Raw genomic sequence first — 19,541 nt, forward strand, 5'->3', positions numbered from 1 at the left:
ATCATTTTTTAACACCATACCCAAAAATAAGCTCAAAATGGATTAAAGACATAAATGTGAGACTGGACACTATAAAACTCTTAGAGGAAAACACAGGCAGAACATTCTCTGACATAAATCACAGCAATATTTTTTTCAATCCATCTCCCAGGGTAATAGAAATAAAAACAAAAATTTAAAAATGGGGCCTAATTAAATTCAAAAGCTTTTGCACAGCAAAGGAAACAATAAACAAAATGAAAAGACAACCCACAGATTGGGAGAAAATGTTTGCAAATCATGTGACTGACAAGGGATTAGTCTCCAAAATTTACAAACAGCTCATGCAGCTTAATATCATCCAAACAAACAACCCAATCAAAAAATGGGCATAAGACCTAAATAGACATTTCTCCAAAGAAGACATACAGATGGCCAAGAGGCACATGAAAAGATGTTCAACATCAGTAATTATTAGAGAAATGCAAATCAAAACTACAATGAGATATCACCTCACACCAGTCAAAATGACTATCATCAAAAATCCACAAACAATAAATGCTGGAGAGGGTGTGGAGAGAAGGCAACCCTCCTACACTGTTGGTGGGAATGTAAATTGGTACAGCTACTGTGGAGAACAGTATGGAGGTTCCTTAAAAACTAAAAATAGAGCTACCATATGATCCTGTAATTGCACTTCTGGGTATATATCTGGAGAAAAACATGGTCATGGTCCAAAAGGATACATGCACCCCAATGTTCACTGCAACACTGTTTACAATAGCCAAGACATGGAACCAACCTAAATGTCCATCGACAGAGGAATGGATAAAGATGTGGCACATATATACAATGGAATATTAGCCATTAAAAAGAATGAAATAATGCCATTTGCAGCAATTAGGATGGACTTAGATACTGTCATACCGAGTGAAGTAAGTCAGACAGAGAAAGACAAGTATCATATGATATCGCTTATATGTGGAATCTAAAAAGAAATGATACAAATCAACTTATTTACAAAACAGAAACAGACTCACAGACTCAGAGAAGGAACTTATGGTTACCAGGTGGGAAGGGTGGGGGGAACAGATAGTTAGGGAGTTTGGGATTGACATGTACACACTGCTACATTTAAAATGGATAACCAACAAGGACCTACTGCATAGCACAGGGAACTCTGCTCAATATTATGTACAACCTAAATGGGAAAACAATTTGAAAAAGAATAGATACATGTATATGTATAACTGAATCACTTTGCTGTACACCTGAAACTATCACAATATTGTTAACCAACTATATTCCAATATAAAATGAAAAGTTAAAAAAAATTTGCAAATCATGTATGTGATACGGGATTAATATTCAGAATATACAAAAGGACTCCTCAAACTCAACAACAAAAAACAAACAACCTGATTCAAAACTAGGTAATGGATTTAAACAGACCTTTTGCCAAAGAAGACATACAAATGGCCAATAAGCACATAAAAAGATGCTCGACATCACTAATCATTAGGGAACTGCAAATTAAAAACTATCATGAGATACCACCTCACACCCATTAGGATGACTATTATCAAAAAAACAGAAAAGAAGTGTTGGGAGGATGTAGAGAAATCCCAACCCTTGTGCACTGTTGGTGGGAATGTAAACTGGTGCTGCCAGTGTGGAAAACGATATGGAGGTTCCTCAAAAAAACTAAAAAACAGAACTACCGTATCACCAAGCAATTCCACTTCTGGGTATGTAACCGAAAGAATCAGAAGCAGGGTCTCGAAGAGATATTTGTACTCCCATGTTCATAGTGGCATTATTCACAACAGCTAAAACATGGAAGCAACCCAGGTGTCTGTCACTCTACCAATGGACATATTACCAAAATGTGGTTTATACACACAATGGAATATTATCCAGCCTTAAAAAAGGAAAGAAATTCTGAAATATGCTACAATATGGATGAACCCTGAGGACATTTGCTAAGTGAAATAAGCCAATCACAAAAAGACAAATACTGTACGATTTCACTTATATGAGGTACTTAAAGTAGAGACAAAATCAGAGAGACAAAACATATAACAGTAGTAGTCAAAGGCTGTGGGGAGGGGAGAATGAGAATATGGGAAGTTAGTGTTTAATAGGCACAGAGTTTCAGATTTACAAAATGAAAAGTGTTATAGGGATGGATGGTGGTGACGGTTGCACAACAATGTGAATGTACTAAGCAAGCCATAAGTTAGATAGGTAGCCATTGATGATAAAGATTTTGTTTTAGTAAAAGGGGGCATCTAACGCCAGGGTGAGTGGAAGTCCTACTGTGGAAGACACTATCCACCCCCACGGACTCTAGCAGAAAAGTCAGTGATGTCGACCAACCCAGAGCAGACTCCCTTCCCACTGCGGCTGAGCCCCTGAATCCCCATCTCAAGTTCCCATCCGGTCTTGACCTACTGCCTTGGCAATGGCCTGGAGCCCTCTGGGAACTCTCACCTGCCCTTCACATACCCACAGACCTCAGGGAATTATGCCGATAACACAAAGCAGGACCCACCCTCTCCAACCCCTACCTCACCCCCCGCACACCAGGGAGCCCAGAGGAGAGAAGCAGGGGCAGACAGGGAATTCAAAAGCAGCACCTACTCGGAAGCCATGAACAAGGCCTGAAGGATGCTGTTCACATAGCACGTGTTGCCCAGATTGATTAAACCAATCTTGCCAGTGTCTGACTTGGCCATGAGCCGGGGGTAGAAGCCAGCCAGCTCACTCTTCTGCGAGGTCCAGGCATCCTGCCCCAGCAGCTGCTTGATTCGGTCCTCATTGGGAACATGGAGGTCCTGAGGGGGAAACAAGCCAGCAGGACAGTGGGCACCAGGTTTAGCTCTAAAAATATCACCTCCTCTGGGAAGCCTTCTTGGACTACAGCCTACTACACACCTGCCCAAGCATACCACCCCAAAAATGTCCTAGACATGTGTGAGAACACCCCCTTGCTTTCAAACATGTTCTAGGTTTTCATCTTGACGTGTGGGCCTTCTACATGATCTTTCATGCCACAACTGCCTTAAGAAAGGGGCAAAATCCCCACCGTGTAGATGAAAAAACTAAGACCCAGATACAGAAAGAATTTTCTTAGAGGCAGTAAGCGAAGAATCTACTATATGTTAGATGAGCCCAGGATGTGACAGACTGTAAGCAATGACAACACTGGCCCACTGGCCCAATCCAGCAGTGTCGAGATCTCAACCCTGGTCCTGACTCTTGTCCTTACAGCTCTCTGGCTGTGGTCAGTGAGTCTCTATGACTCAGTCAGTTAACCTCCCTGGACCTCAGTTTGCTCATCTGTCAAGTGAGGATACTCCTACCTTATATCAGTTTGGCACTCTATACTTACACAGTGCTTGCTCCTGTTTTCACCTCCTCTACTTTAAAGTTTGCGAAGTCAGCTTTTTTGAATTAGTAACCCCTTACCCCAACCCCGAACTTGATCCTACAGTCAGGACGGGGGAGGATGGGAGGATCCTGGGGGTCTGAGGTATGGGTCCTTGGTCACAGGCTCGGGGATTAGCATGCTTTCCCACTCGTTTTCCTTTTTCACATTAAACAGCTGCACTGAAAAGAATATTACCAAGCACTGGTTCTAATAATGACATATTTTAAAGAAAAACACCTAAGCATAATGCAGTATTACTTAGCAGATTTAAGCGATATTCATAACAGTTCCTCTAGCCCCATTCTCGTTTCCAGATCCTGAGCACAGTTCCTAGATTTGTCCAAGGCCCTTGAGCTTCAGACCAGCTTACAACGAAAGCCCTCGTCGCTGCAGAAGGTCTGGCTCAAGCAGTCGTTTAACACGTCTGCTCACTCATTTCCCAGGATCGTTTATCAGATAATTTATCAGATTAGTCAGTCATCTCTCACAGATGATAAAAAATATAGTAGCTGTCTGAGGCAAGATAAGAAGATAAGGGCTCAGTATCTTCTCTCTTAGTCCCTTCTTTTTTCTTCCTATTATCCCCTATCCAATCCCCACCCCACACACAACGTGAACAAATAGGGACAAAGAGACAGAACCGGTATAAAATAGATAACTAATAAGAACCTGCTGTATATATAAAAAAATTAAATTTAATTAAAAAAAAAGAATCAAAGCTAAAGAAAAAAAAATGACAGAACCAACACCCCGCCCCCCAACACAAGCACACAAGATGCAAAAATATGCACACTAGAAAAAAAAAATCAAATGCTTTTTCCCAAAGAAGGTAACTCTGTACTCTTAGGAGAATAAAGAGAACAAAACAAAAACTTTCAAAAACCTCTCAGGCTCCTCATGTTACTGGAAATCTACATACCATGTAGCCCCCTCAGCAAGAACCACAGCTCCCAGAGAAACCGCCATGACTTCGTACAACTGCCTAAGTGAGAGAACCTTCCAGAATTTATAAAGGAGCTTGTATACAAAGGATGTACTCCTATAACACATATGAAAGAATTTTATAAACAGTAAAACCCCATGAATAACTTGCTGCCTTGCCTCTCAAACTGGCTTGTAGCAAGGGGTAGTCAAAGCCATAGGACAAACGTCACACATCTTCCTAGAGCTATACTCACTAATATTCAAGGAAGAAAAATGTTTACATTAAAACGAGTGTTTATGATTATGAAGTATATACTTGAATCTTTGAGATAAAATGAGATTTTAGAGAAACTCTGAGCTTGTGCCAGGCTGCCTGGGGTAAGTTCCCTCCTCTGAGGTCAAGTACTTCAGAAGAAACGTTTGAGAAGCCCACATCTGCTGGACCAAGCAGTCACACAGCCTGGTTTTCACCACCTCCTACTCTGCCTGTCTTTCTGATCTTCCCTCCCCTCCACCACACTTTACCACCAAACAGTACTTGCACATTCCCGCTCCCACACCTTACCCACTGACCTGTCTGGGGACCTCCTCTTGCCGGTCCCTATCCCTCAAGGTCTAACTCCTATATCCCCTCTCCAGAAGACTTTCCAGAATCTTCTTAAGTGGGGGTCCCACACTATCTATACCTGTCTTATAGAGCCTAACTCCCTACACCTAGTTGTATAAGTATTTGCAGACTCACCTTGCCCGCTGGATCAGACCATAGCCTCTAATGCGCAAAGCCTGGATCTCACTCAGCGTAGGTTTCCCCTGGTGCCCAGGGCAGGGCCGTGCTCCCTCCTCTTTGTGCACATCTCCATGATACCATACTTCACACTACAGTCCTGTTCATTCACTCAGACATTTATTAGACACAGAGACCAAAATGACATGGTCCCTGCCCATCAGAAGCTCACAGTAACAGTCACTTCCAACAGGTTTAAGTCCTGTCTTCTCTGCTCAACCACCTCCAGTGCCAGGGAGCTCATGATCTAGCAAGGCAGCTACTTCTATTGTTAGTTAGCTCTGACTGTTTTTAAAAAAAAAAAAAAAAATCTCTTTCTCACATTAAGTTGGAAAAACTAAGAAAATCCAAGTAAATGCCAGAGGTTTTGTTTGTTGTATCTACCAACTCTCACTCATGGTGGATTGTTCCCTTATGTGTTTTGTAATCTGGGGATTATAAACTCATCTTTAGTAGAATTTTATCTCTGTGGCTTGAAAGCAGTTTCATTTCTGTTTCTATTAGGCAATCCTTGGGTATTACAAGTTTATGACTACTTTCAATGAGCTTAGGGTGCTACAACACCAAAGAAGATAAGAATTTGAACCTCTAAACCCACATGAGAGCCGTCCAATAATGACAGTTTCTTTTTTCCCAATCCAGAGCCCAGACCAAGCCAGAGAACCTTCCTTGATGTCTACTTGGAATCATGTGTATTTTTTCTAGAACACCCTTTTGCTAATGGTAAAGCCTTTCTTGGGTCCTGATTTACATGGGTCTCTCAGTGCTAATTCCCTTCTGGGGGCAGACCCTAAGCCTTAACTCCTGTCCCCACCGGCTCAAGCCTCTTGGGGTTTGAGGTTGGCCATCTCACCCACCGCCCTTCCCCAGCCAGGGCAAAAGAGTATCACCTCTCATTTACCATTCTGGAATTTGGTTTTCTCTTCCTTTTTGGCCCCTGGGGATTCCTCCTGGCTCTCTTGCAAGCTCAGCTATGTACTTAAAAAGACATCTGTTACACTTTAACAAGCATTTCTAGGTGTTTTGTAATGGGACACTTCTCAGGTTACCTATCTGCTCTGTTACAGAAATGGAAGGCAGATCAGAGGTTCTAAAAGGGCCACCACTTACCTGGATGTCTTTCACCCACACCTGGACCTGCCCTCTGTATCAAGCAATGGGAAAGGGCTCAGCAACCCTCAGGCCTGGCTGCACCTCTCACTACCTCCGTGACTGCGTAAGACACCAAACCTCTCCAAGTCTCGTTCTGCTCATCTTTGAAACTGAAATAACAATAGTACCTGCCTCACAGGTTTCTAGTGAGCAACAGAAGACAAAATATATGGGAAGACACTGCCAAGTGTGACTCTAGCTACAAATGTTATTGTCCTAGCAACCCAGCAAGCCCGGTTCAGAAGCCCTTTCTTCCTTGCAGCCTCCTCCTCTAACTGGAGATCTTTCCCTCCTCTGCCTCCTCACCGCTCTCAGGCTGACCCTCATTTCATAAGCTGCTTAGATCACAGTTATGGGTAAACACGTCAGTCACCCCTCTACGCTGTGAGCTCCTCAAAGGGAGGAGACATGGTCTGCCTCATGCCTGTGTCCCCAGTTCCCAGCCTGGGCCTGGCACAGAGTCTTGTGAACAATTGTAAACCATCTCTGCCCTGGAATGCTCAGTCTAAGAGGAGACAGACATACAGACAGTGACAATGTGTGACAGAGGGATACACTAGGGCTGTGGAAGCTCAGAGAGGCCATGACCCAGCTGAGGGGCACAGTGCGGGGGGGTGTAATTTAGAGTTATCAGGGAAGGCTTCCTGAGGGAGAAACACTTGAGCAGAGCCTTCACGAAGAAGGCTTGGTAGAAATAAGAGCTATCCAGGCAGAACAAGAGAGGAGTTTAAGTTCGAGAGATCGGCATATGCAAAGGCTCAGAACAATCGAGAGAGGAAGACCCATCTGGGGAAATGGCAGGTGGCTCGGTGTGCCTGAAGCACAGGATAGGCTGGGGGAGGTAATGGGAGACAGCCAGGGGCCAAAGGATAGAGGGCTGCCACTAACCTGTGGTGTGGCCTTGAGCAAAGCCCAAATCGGCACACCCTCCTCAGAGCAGGGTGCAGGAGCAGTGGGGACTGTCACTCACCTTGATGGCCTCCATGACGGGTTCGTACAGATCCGGGAAGCCCGGGAACCTGAACACCATGCAGTGGACCAGCTCCGCCAGCTGCTCCAGGCAGCTGGTCCCCGAGTTGGAGTCCTCCTTGACCAGAGAGGCCACCATTGGGGGGATGTGAGGGAGGAGCTGTGAGAGCAGAGCGGGGTTAGTCACCACCAGTTTACCCACCTGAGACACGGGCTGGTGGTCAGTGCTGGAAGCACCCAGAGCTCCTTGAAGCAAGGAGGTTCGCCCACCTGACCACTGTGCCCCTTACCTGCATGGGGCTCTGAGCTCTGCAGGCAGGTGACTCTCTTTACAAGATACATGACCTTGGATACTCTTCCTCAGTCTCTTCATCTGTTTAATGGGACAAATAATTCCCTCCTCACAGCTAAGGGGAGGCCTGAGACTGAGCCCCAGCTATTAAGTATCAGCCAACCAACCTGCCTGAAGAGGCTGAAGGTCTGAGTGACCAGGGCTATTCTGTCACCCAGGAGTGATGCTGGGGCCACAATGTGGTCAGCTGGTGGCAGCTCTGACAGAACATGAGCAGCAGCAAACGTTTATATGTCAAGCACTCACAGTGACATGTGGCGATTACTATCCCCATCTTATAGAGGAGAAATTAAAGTTAGAGAGGTTATGTAATTTGCCAAGGATTTCACCATGGGTTCTGGGAGAAGCTGGTGTCTGAGCCAGGTCTGTCTGAACTCAAAGTCCATTTCTTTCCTCTGTGCTACAGTGTTAACTTTCAAACCCACAGGGGAGCTACACCATAGTGTCCCAGGGACGGAAGAGTCAGGCCACAGAAACTGGGATCAGGGGAGTTCGGGAGAAGGATGAAAAGAAATAAATATCTATCAAGTCCCTAGAATATGGCAGGCTCTTGATAAATGTCACCTCATCTAATCCTGTCCCACCAACCCAGGCCCTGAGAGGTAAATGCCTGGCCCCATTTACTCATCTAGTAAATGACAGAGCTGGGACTCTACCCCACATAACCCCAATCCCTGGTTCTGTGCTTTTCCCACTGCACAAATCAGGAAGCATAAAGTTTCTGCAGTGACCAAGGACCATGAGAAGCTAGGAAGGACACCAGATCAGGAGTCAGACCAACCCAGCTGGAATCTTCCTTGTACAGCTCACCAGCTGTTACCTGGGACATGCAACCTAATCTCTCTAAACTGCAGTTTCTTCAGCTGAAAAATGGGGAAAATGATAGAACCTCCCTTTGGGGCTACTCCGGGAGTAAAATGAATGAACATGTGGACTGTCTTTAGCACTGTGCCTGCCACACAGCTGGCACCCAAGTAACACAGCTGCCATCATTCTAGGCCTGTCACTCTACTCGGGGCCCATGGGGAGGTCACACCCATTCTTTGGCCTCAGTTTTCTATCTGTAAAATTGGGTCTCAAGTCTCCTCCAGTCCTAACGTCCAGGACTTGGAGGTCTTGGGCTTCAAGCCCCAACCCCTTAAGCCCCAACAGAGACAGCATGTCTGGCCTCCAGCCAGACCTGTGGAGGATGCAGGACCGGCCATCCTTGGGGCAACACGCAGGGGCCCTTACCAGGTGGAAGGCCTCATGGGAGTGCTGGAAGGTCAGGAGCATGTACTTGAGGACAGACAAGGCGGCTCCCCGGACAATGGGATACAGAAGCTTGGAGAAAACCTGGAAGAAAGCCTCTGGTCAGGAGTTCCCCAGGCCTGGGCCACCCAAGGCCAAGTGTAGCCATAGGCCTGAAAGGGGGCCAGAGATGCCAGAGTTAAAGCAGCAGACCCATGTGGGAGTAAGAACACAGAGGTGCTCACAGACCTGGGTGGATGGATGGATAGTGAGACAGCAAGACAGTTAGATATCTGATGGATGGATGGATGGACGGACAAAAGTGACAGACACACACACTTGAATGAAGAGTCAGAAGAATGAATGGGGTAAACCTGAAGCCCAGAGACAAGTGGAAACCTGAAGCCCAGAGAGAAGCAGTGAATTGTCCCAGGTCACAGCGAGCTTCGGTGAGAGCCCGCGTGCATTGCCCCTGGCAAGAGACTAGCAGGAAAGGCCAGAAGCCGGGGCTAGGACAGGGGCCCACCAACCTTCTCAATTTTGGCGAGTGACACCTCGATCAAGATGCTGAACTTCTTAACAGCGGCCAGGCCTTTCAGCAGTGCAATGATCCACTTGTCAATGTTCTTCCCCAGGGGCCAGGACACCCAGTCGATCATCCTGGTGAGGGGAGTGACAGTGACACAAGGACCGGGGAGGCCCAAATGCCTGGGAGGGGGCAGCCCAGGGACCAGCCATAATGACCTGAGATCCCCCCACACTGACTCACACCTACACAGGGCAGCCCTGGGATCCGTGGGATGAACAGGACACCTCTGGGAACTGCAAATATGCCCAGCACAGGCACCTGGCAGAGACTGGGGCTCCCAGCCCAGCAGAAGGGGAACCAGGCCCTCTCAGTACCCCAAACCTCACCCCATACACAGTGAGTTGCAGTGGCAGAACAGGGCTTTTGGCTGCCTCTGTCTGGACTGTGGGGCCCAGTGGCAGGAGGAGTAGGCTGGAAGCCCCCAGGCTGGAAGCTCTGGCTCCAGCAAACCCTTGCTTGTGACCTGGAGCAAGTCAGTTACTCTCTCTAGCCTCAGTTTCTTCCTCTGTCAAATGGGGATAATACCTACCTCACAGGTTTGTTATATGAGTTAAAAGAGATAACAACAGCTAACATTTATGTCATATTCACTCTGTACCAAGCACTGCTCCATCTGCCTTACATGTATTAACCCTTCTGACCCCCTCAGGATAATGCCTGCATGCACTGAGCATGAAGCTGCCACACAGTAAGTGCTCAGGAAAACGTCACTAGTATCATTATTTTTATACTCAGTAGACTAGGCTATAAAGAGAACAATAGAGAGCAAAGGAAATAGTAGTAATTATGGTAATAATAGCTACCATCACACTGTTCTACGCACTATACATGGAATATCTCATTTTATCTAATTCAATCCTCACAACAAACCTGTAAGATGAGTTCAATTATACTACAAATTATGGATGAGGAAGCTGAGGCATAGAGGGGTTGAGTAACTTGCCCAGAGTCACACAGGCAAGAAGTGGGAGAGCCAGGATTTGAACTCAGGCAGCTTATCTCTAGAGCCTACACTCTTATCCACTGAAGACAAGGAATCCAGGAAGGCCCAGTGGAGACAGTGGATCTGCACACTTATATGGAAAGAATGGCAGGGGGGAGGGGGGATGCCAGGTGGATGGGGTCTGCAGAGCCAAAGGCCTGCAGGCAGGAGGGTAGGTGTCATATTCGGAGATCACTGGCCAGGCAGATGTGGCTAGATCACAGGTGCAATGATGTTCAAATGAGGTGGGGGATGTGCAAGAGCTCTGTGAGCTGAAAAGCACCCAAACTCTGTTTATCATACTTGCCAAACTCAGAAAGCACTTCATTAAAGTAATTTTACCTCCTATCATTGACCCTGTGGAAACCTGACAACTTCTTATACCACCTCTGCTATTTCAGAAGGGAGAACTGAAGCTCAGAGAGTTCACTGACTTGTCCAGGGTCACAGAGTTGGTACCCAGCCTGAGAGCATCACTAGGGCAAGGCTCTCTGTGTCTTACACATCCAGCCTGGGGCCAGGCACAGGAAGGGCTCAAAGAAGGATGGATGAATGAACAAGCGTGAGGGCCTGGGCCCTCTGACACTATATCTAGCCCAGCAATCCCACCCAGTGGAAGGGGCTTCTGGGGGAGAGAGAGACCTGACCACCACTCGTCCCTCAGCCCACCTGCTGATGGCAGTCAGCATCTGGGAGTCGGTCACACTGTCATCATTGCTGAGGTTCCGGACGACACCATCCATGAGCTCCAATGGGAGGTGCTGGACCACACTGGCAAGGGCGCTAGATGGTGGCTCCTCCTCTGGAACAGGTGCCTGGGCTGAGCTTTGCAGGACAAGTGGACCCCACACCTCCCCTATCACCCCATGTCCTTCATGCTGCCAAAGGAACTAGGGAGCCTCTGCAAAGAGCACATCAGGGCCACCTGCTCACCTCCTATAGCATCCCAGCCTCTGATCTCATTTTAGCTCATTCACTCAACAAACCTTCACTGGCACTGCTTTGGCCCTGTGCTGGGCAAAGAAAAAAGCACTAACCCCCAGCTGTGCATGTATAGGCAAGGCCCTTAGATGGGGTAACACTGGAGCTGGCAAGAACAGGTAGGAGGGCTATGTGACTCGGCGGGATGGAGGACATTCCAGGTGGAACCCAACAGAGATGAAAAAAAAATTTAGTTATCAAAATTTGTTGTCCAGTTGTATAAAGACCTAGGTCCTTATACACCTGGCCTTGGTTCTTCCTCCTGCCAGGTGCATTCCCTTCCTTTCCCCTGAACAGCTCTATAATCAGGGAAGGCACAGATTTTATTTCAGTCATTTAAACTACAGTCCAATTTCCACAGTTGTCAACGGGGGGCCAAGATTTACAACTCAGTTGACACATATAGGTTCTATCACATCTCCAGACCTTCCCCTCTGCCTACCCTGAGTACCTTACCCCTGCTGCCTGGTGCTGCCCAGCTCTCAAGGCCTGACTCAAAAGTCATCACTTCTACGAAACCCACCTGACCCAAAGGGCATGATGACCACCCCACATTCTGTTGTCTCAGCCCCCTGGTCCTCCTCCAGGCCCGACTGATCTGGGTCCCCTCCTCTCTGCATGCCCAGCAGGCACCACAGGATAGGAGCCCCCCACCCCGCAGGAGCTCAGGAGGGGCCTGCTAACTAAACGAAGGAACAGCACCCATCCACCCCCCCCCGACACACACACCTGTGCACTAGCATGCACACGCCACACCACCAGGTGGGCACGCCACACAGGAGACTCCGCACGCACGGGCCCTGCCCGCCCCGACCGCACACATACCTGTGCAGGAGATGACGGCGAACAGCTCCTTGAGGCAGGGCAGGATGGCGGCGGGCTGAGCGCGCCACAGCTGCGCCAGGAGCCCGCTAACCTGCTGGGCCTGCTCCAGGAACTCCACGGCGCCCTCCTCGCCGTCGGCTGGGCAGCGGAAGCGGCCGAGGCAGCGCACAAGCTGCTGGCAGAAGAGCAGGCGGTGAGGGCCGTCGGGGACGCAGCGTGGGTGCCGCGCCAGCAGCCGCGCCACCTGCGCACAGGCCGCGGGCCCCGGGCGCTCGCACACGGCGCGCAGCACCTCGCGCCGCAACAGCGCGAACACCTCATCGGCCGAGGGCCCCTCGGGCAACAGCTGCAGGCCGAGCTGCACACAGGCCAGCGCGCGGGCGCCCGGCGGCCCGGCGCCCCCCTGCAGCAGGCGCAGCACGCGGCGTGCGCTGAAAAATTCGGCGAAGACTTCTGGGTGGTGGCGGCCTGCCACGTGCAGCAGCTGGCAGCCCACGCGGCGGGGCAGCTCGTCGGCGCCGCTCACGTAGAGGCGTGTGCCCAGCGCCAGCAGCGCCATGCACTGCTCCCGCTCCAGCGGCTGCCGCGCCGCCTCCAGCACGCGACGCACCAGCCCTTGCTTCACGCTCGCGGGGTATGATGACGTCACCACCGCCTCCAAGATCTTGTCCATGGCGGCCACGCTGCAGGAGACAGGGAGCAGGGTCACACTCTGCCCGACAGGACCGATCCCCCACGTGGTCCCCTGCGTGCTGAGGCTTGGGGGCGAGCAACTCAACCTTTCTGGGCCTCAGTTCCCCATCTGTGAAATGGGGCAAGGATACCTACCTCTCCCGGAGGTGACGTGATGAGGTGAAGCACAATGCCTGGCTTAATAATAAGCCCCAGTGGGTTGTAGTTATTGCTGATGAGCGCCTTTCATCCCACAAAGCCAACACCTGAGCCTTCCCCTCCTCCACCCCTTTGCCCCCTCTCTCCTCAGGCCTCCCTGGGGACCTCGTCAGTTCTTGGCGAGGCAGGTAAGAGCTGGATCTAGAAGCTGCTGTCCAGGGTCTTGGCCAAGCCATGTCCTGTGGGAAGATGAGCCGTGCACACACACAAATCACACCTCCAGAAAGGAAGGGTTGACAGGGCTTCCAGAGCTCCCTGGTGCACTTTATTCTGCCCCCAATCAGCTTCTTGCTCTTTCTCAAATGACCTACCCTTTTCCTCTCTGTGTTCATTGTGCCTTTTGCCTGAAACATCCTATCTCCCAAGACCTCCACCACTAACACACATTCATACAACCAGGCAAAGTCCTACTTTCCTTTAAAGCTCACTTCAAACACCCAATCCTTAATGAGAACCTCCCTGGACTTCAGGCATGAATTCATCCCTCATCTGGACTCCTACAGCCACCTGTGGCCTCTTCCTCCATTGCAGCTGGGATCACATAGTGCGGGGTTGTACGGGTCCGAATCTCCTCCACTAAGGCAGATCATCTCATCTCTGTGCTCAACCCTGCACAGGCAGGCCGTGTCACCTCCCAAGCCTCAGCCCACACCAGCCCCTCACTGTGGGCTCACTATGTCCTCCCTGCCCCGGGCTTTTGCACTCGCTTTTCCCTCCCCTCCCTGCTTGGCTCACCCTGCAGAGCTCAGCTCAAACTTCTTCCACACAGAAGGCCTGTCTGACCTCCCTGTATGGGTCAAACACCCCTGTTAACAATTTCAGAGCATCCTGTGCTCCTTTACAGCACTTATCATGATTAGTTGATTGGGGTCATCCTCCTCCACTATACTATATAGGTTCCTGAGGGCAGGAACCAACTCAGGTTTTGTTCACCACAGTATCCCCAGCACCTCGCACAGTGCCTGGCACACAGTAGGCATTTGTTGAATAAGCAAATGCAGAGTGTGGTGTGAGTTACTGCTACCTTATTCCTCTGAGCCATAATATACTTCCCTCTGCCCTTCCACTCCATTTTAGCTGTTTTCTGGAAGACTTCATCCCAAGCTGACCCACTTTGATTTCTGATTCTCATGCTGGTTCCCACAGGTTCAGCTCCTAAAAGGCAGGACCACTTCTTTGCTTCTTTGTATAATCCCACACTAGGCAGGACCCAATATAAGGTTCAGTATACGCTAAGTGTTTAATTAAACTTATTGTCTCAGTGAAAACTACTCTATTGTTAAGACCTGGAGTAGGTGTGAAGACAAGCTAGAAATTTCCTAGATGATGGGCCAGAAACTTTTATGCAAAACCACAGATACTGTGGGACCCCAAATATGTGCCAGGCCCTATGGAGACGCTCCCTTCTCTGTCCTAGCTCTCCACTGAGACCAAACCTCCATTACTGCCTGTGTTACAATGCAATGGGCACATTTGTTTCTCTCTCTCTCACCAGGCTGTGAGCTCCTTGGGGCAGGGACCAGGCTTATTTCTCAATGGCTGGCATTTTCCATGCCAGTCACTGCAGAGTAAGGTTAGATGGTGTAGCCAGGGCACAGATCAGTGGTTCCTGAATGCTGGCCTGGTTGCCTCAGAATCACCTGAGCACTTAGGACAAGTTCATATGCCCAGGGCCCACCCCAAGCTTGGAATGGTGTTAGACTCTATTCTTTGAGATTCAACCGGGATGCATTCTGCTTACCATCCAGCTTACTTATGCTCTCTGAGCCTCTATTTCCAACCCGCAGGGCTGATGTGAAGACAAATATAAAGGCTGGGCACAAGAAGTGCTCAGAAAGTGTCAGTCCCCTTTGCTTTAGAAGCAAAGTCCTTGCTCTTCGGAGCTCCCAGTCAGTCCGGTGGTGGAGACACACACATTGGTAAAGAGTACCGAAACAAGGCATACTCCCAAAAGGTCTTTAAAAGTGTCTTCAAAAATGGGTCTGCCTTCAGCCCTGACCTACTCTTTCCTGGGCAGTGCCTTGCAGACCATCCTCCAAACCCCTAGCCCTGCCCTCCAGGCTAGTGGACTTAATATGCTTTCAACCCAGGATGCCAAGAAACCCTGGTACTCAGGCGACCAAGGAGAAATCCTAATCGATGAGATATTGACATCATGTGTGGAGGAAGAGGACCTGGGGGCGGGCAGAAATGGAGTTCTGGGGCTAAGGAAGGCTCTGGAAATGGAAAGAAAATCAGAGTAGGAATGAGGAGTCCTGCATTCTAATGTGACCTGGAGTAAATCCCATTTAGTCCTGCAACTCATTGTGTGACCTTGAGCTCATAATATCGTGAGCCTCTTTTCTGTAAAATGGGGATAAATGATATCAGGCTGAACCACATCAGAGTGAGGGATCAGATGCTGGCAATTCCTATCATTCTACCTGATACCTATCACATAAGGTGGTCTGTGCCTGGCAGCTGGGATCTTGGTCAGTGGAGCCATTCTGTGAGGGCTCTGATCTCCGAGGCCAGCCCTGCAGCCTCTCTGCAGTCTGTGGCCTGACCACTCCAGCAAGCCCTGCCTATCTGCCCCCACTCCCACACAGGCAGTTTGAGGTCAGCTGTCACCATGGTCACCAACAAACCCACTCGTAATATCCTGGATGCATTCATGCAAAGGGGTTTTTAGAGGCGTGGACCTCACCTGACCCATCCCAGGCCACGGAAGGGAGGCAGAACAATGCCTGCTCTCCCCACGGCATGGATGGGGAAGCCGAGGATCAACAAGGGAGAAAGACACGGCCTTGGCAGGGTGGGATTAGAACCGGCACTCATCCTCTCTAGGGGAGGAAGAAGCAGACCCCCAGCGCTCCTCGGGGGAGGGTGGGTTACCCTTCCTTCTAGGCTCTGGATGAGGATACAGCCTGTCGACACTGGCTCTGACCCAGGAGACAGCTGCCCCATGCCAAGTGCAGCAGCAAACAGCAGCCCTGTCCTCCCTCAGAAGAGCCTGCGTTAAAGCAGGAGACTCAGGTTCTCTGCTTTCAGAATCACCAGGTGACCTTGGGTGAGTCCCTGCTAGGACTCCTCAGCCTTCTCATCTGGAAAATGGGGACCATTCTGAGCCTACCACTGATGAGGTTGAGACAAGATATAAAAAGATAAGGGCAGGGAGTTCCCTGGTGGTCTAGTGGTTAAGACTCGGGGCTTTCCCTGCCATGGCCCAGGTTTAATCCCTGGTCGGGGAACTGAGATCCCTCAAGCCACAAGGCGGCGGCCAAAAAAAAAAAAAAAAAATAAGGGCCGGATAATAGATAAGAATAGGTAAGAGTCTATTCTTGGGACATCTGGCACTGAGAGGCAAAACCGACACTGTCAGGGAAGAAGACGAGGAGACACATACTCCTGATCCAGCGGATTCTACAAGGAATTTCATCCATTAGCCCTCGAAGCCAACTCATCATTTCCACTCTCTCCCCTGAGCTCCAGCCCCACCCAAGATCAGCTCCTCTTTACCTCTGGCCTGGACTAGTGCAGAAGCCTCTTAATCTATCTCCTTTTTCCCCTCCTCAATCCATCCTCCACTAGAGACATGTGTCCTGTAGGAGTACAGAGTCCAGGCTTCAAATCTAGTCCAGCCACTACCCCCACTGTGGCCACAACCATCAATGCTGGTGTTTTTCCACCTCTCAGAGCCTCTGAACCCCAGAATGGGAGATGATCACCTGCCCACCCCTTAGCCTTTCCCAGCCAGTGCTGCGGCTCCTCCCCACACCCTTGGCTTATATCTCTCACTGCTGACATGACAGCCTGGGAGTCCCAGCAACACCCAGCCCGCTCCAGGACGCACAGTTAGCACACAAGAAAATCATGATCCCTCCCCTGGAAGGCTCAGATCCCTTTAACTGTCCCTCTCAAATGACCCTCCACCTTTCCACTGTATATTGACAGGTCTCTGTTCCTGCATAGTAGAGCCTGACTATATTCAGTCTCCATCACCCATCACCCCCAAAGCACCGTGTGTGTGTGTGTGTGTGTGTGTGTGTGTGTGTGTGTGTGTGGACAGCTCCAATGTCTTGCCTCACCCCCTCCCTGGGCCCCAGCTCAGACTTCCCCATCCCTCCCTGGTCTTTCTGACACACCCTGCAAATATCATCAGATTACCTCATTAGACAATAAACTCCATCCTGCCATGCCCCTGCTCAGAACCCTCAAGGCCCCCCAGCCCCTTCAGGATAATAAGGTCCAAACTCCCGAGCCTGACATTCAAGTCCTTTCTGTGACACTAAGCTAATAAAGGGGCAGGGTGAGAGATGAACTTGACAAACTCCATTTAGTGGTGAATCTACAGGAATTTGAGCAGTGGGCTTTTTCCTGCTCAACACTTTGGTGAAGTTTTCTCTGCTGAGAAAGGGCTTCTTCCTCTTCTCTCCTGGCAAATTCTGACTCATCCTTCAATGCCCAGGTCACATGCCCCCTCCTCTGGGAAGCCTTTCCAAATCCCCCTGCAACTCAATCTTTGGGCTTTGGCTTCCAAAGGCCCTCTTCGCTTCTCTCATCCCTGGGCAGTGTAACTGGATTGATTCTATGCCCATCTCCCCCACCAGGCCGGGATCTCCTTTGGTAGGAAGTAGGTCCGGTCCCCCATCTGTGCCCAGTGCCCAGCACAGGACCAGGCACAGAGGTGAAGGAGTGCCAAGTGACCTAGAGACATGTGACAGCAAGATGAGATAAAACTAAGGATATGATCAGAAAAGCACCTTCCAGGGACTGGCCTAACCCTTGGTCCAGTCACTGCCCCCTCATCTGCCCAGATCTGGTCTTGCATATCCATCACCCTGAGAATCTTAAACATCAGCCAAGAAAGCCCCTACAGAGGTCACTGGATGGGCTATTCTAGAAATGACTCAAACAACCAAAGCTGAAGAAAAAGAAAACAACAAACAAACAAACCTGTTCCTGGTTAACCCTCAGGTCAAAAGTTCACAGAATTTCATGGGACACGGGAGGGGGCTTCAAGGGCTCACTCAATCTCTCCACACCCCAGAGCACAGCAGCCCCTCCAAGCCCCAGCAATGAGGAGCCCATTTCCTTTCCTCTCTGACCCTCACACCCAGTCTCCCTCCTTTGACTCCCCTGGGTGCCGGAGCTGCCTGGCTGCCTGGGATGGGTGGGGGGCGGGGGGAGGACCAGGCTGTCCCTCCTGACACCCAGAAGTCCCTCCATCCCTCGTCCCCCAGGTCTCTAGTCAGCAGCATTTCTCTCTGTATTTTTTAACTGAACTTCTACCCAAGGCAGCCCCGGGAAGGATCCCCTCGCCATACTACTGGGAGGCCCTCCTTTGGGCCAAACTGTCGCCAGAAAAAAAAAAAAAAAAAAAAAAGGTGGGGTGGGGGAAGGTTACTAGTAAAACCCAACTGCCCTTTCACCGAAGGGGAACTGAGGAGGAGAAGGGAAGAAGGTGGGAGCATATATTCGCTTCTCAGGAACCCAGCCCCAATGGGGGCCACCCCTCACATACCTCTGATGCCCGCGTCCCCACCCCCATCCCAGGCTTTCTGGAAGGGCGGGCACCAGGCTGACACATCGAGGTCTCTTGTTCGCAAGGGTTCTTGTAGGGGGAGTACGCCCTGGCCGAGGATGCTGAGAATAGCAGAAGCCCATTCCAAGCAGAGGCGGCTTCTTGGCCCCCCAGTTTGCACCCCAGCTCGGCCCCACCCCTCCTTCCAGTTATACCAGTGCACCCGCTCCCAGCCCAGACTGGGGCTGCGGACCCCACGAAAGGCTGGCGAGCTTCATGACACTGGGCACCGGTGCCCTCAGCCCTGAGGGGGGCGGGGGCAGGGGCGGTATCTCTATATACACAATTGATGAAGGAGATTGCGGCCCAGAGAGGGGCAGGTACTCGCCCAAGGTCACACAGCCAGGCCCAGTATGCACCTAGACCTCCCGCCTCCCAGCCCCGGACTCTAAAAGCCCTACGCGCGCGTCCGGGCTCTCGAACCATCTGGGTGCAGACACTCCCTCCCCCCAAGCTACACACACGCCCCAGCCCCCTTACCTCTGGAACCCCAGTGGCCCCTGCCTCAGAGTCAGCTCCTGGGCGGGGCGCTCAGGCCGGGCAGGACCAGGCTGGTCCAGGCTAGGTCAGGGCGGGTCCTTTGCTTCCCCCGGAGTGGGGACGCCCTCCGCCAGGTCCCAGACGGCAGGGATGCTGCTTCCACTGAAAAGCCCAACCTCTCCACCCGCTCTGCACAAGTCTGGAACAGGGGAGCCCAACTCAGCGGCGCGGCCACGGGGCTGCGGGACGAAGTGGGGGGGGAGGGGCGAGGTGCGGGAAACGGGGCGGAGCCGGAGCGGGGGCCACCCCGCGAGCAGCCACTCGGGTCGCGTCCCCTTTAAGGCCAGCCGGCCTGAACGCTGGCGGGGGCGGGGTGGGAGCTGGACGGCTAACTGCAATGCCTCCTG

General features: G+C 50.6%; 1 protein-coding gene across 2 annotated transcripts in view; it reads right to left on the reverse strand.

Moving 5' to 3' along the window:
• Positions 1-19,541, reverse strand: part of USP35 (ubiquitin specific peptidase 35) — a 73,606-nt gene that overhangs the window by 48,332 nt on the left and 5,733 nt on the right. Inside the window, exons 1-7 of one of the 2 annotated variants that reach the window (XM_036859537.1) lie at positions 19,135-19,403; positions 12,201-12,883; positions 11,064-11,196; positions 9,354-9,483; positions 8,827-8,928; positions 7,243-7,401; positions 2,623-2,816 (exon numbers count right to left, since the gene is read on the reverse strand). In XM_036859537.1, coding sequence (XP_036715432.1) covers positions 2,623-2,816; positions 7,243-7,401; positions 8,827-8,928; positions 9,354-9,483; positions 11,064-11,196; positions 12,201-12,873 — 1,391 coding nt within the window. In that variant the 5' untranslated portion in view covers positions 12,874-12,883; positions 19,135-19,403. Of the gene's footprint in view, positions 1-2,622; positions 2,817-7,242; positions 7,402-8,826; positions 8,929-9,353; positions 9,484-11,063; positions 11,197-12,200; positions 12,884-19,134; positions 19,404-19,541 lie in introns of those variants that run through there. The other variant, XM_036859538.1, reaches the window with a different exon arrangement.

This window comes from Balaenoptera musculus, chromosome 8 (genome assembly GCF_009873245.2).
Source record: "Balaenoptera musculus isolate JJ_BM4_2016_0621 chromosome 8, mBalMus1.pri.v3, whole genome shotgun sequence".
Classification (NCBI taxonomy): Eukaryota; Metazoa; Chordata; class Mammalia; order Artiodactyla; family Balaenopteridae; genus Balaenoptera; species Balaenoptera musculus.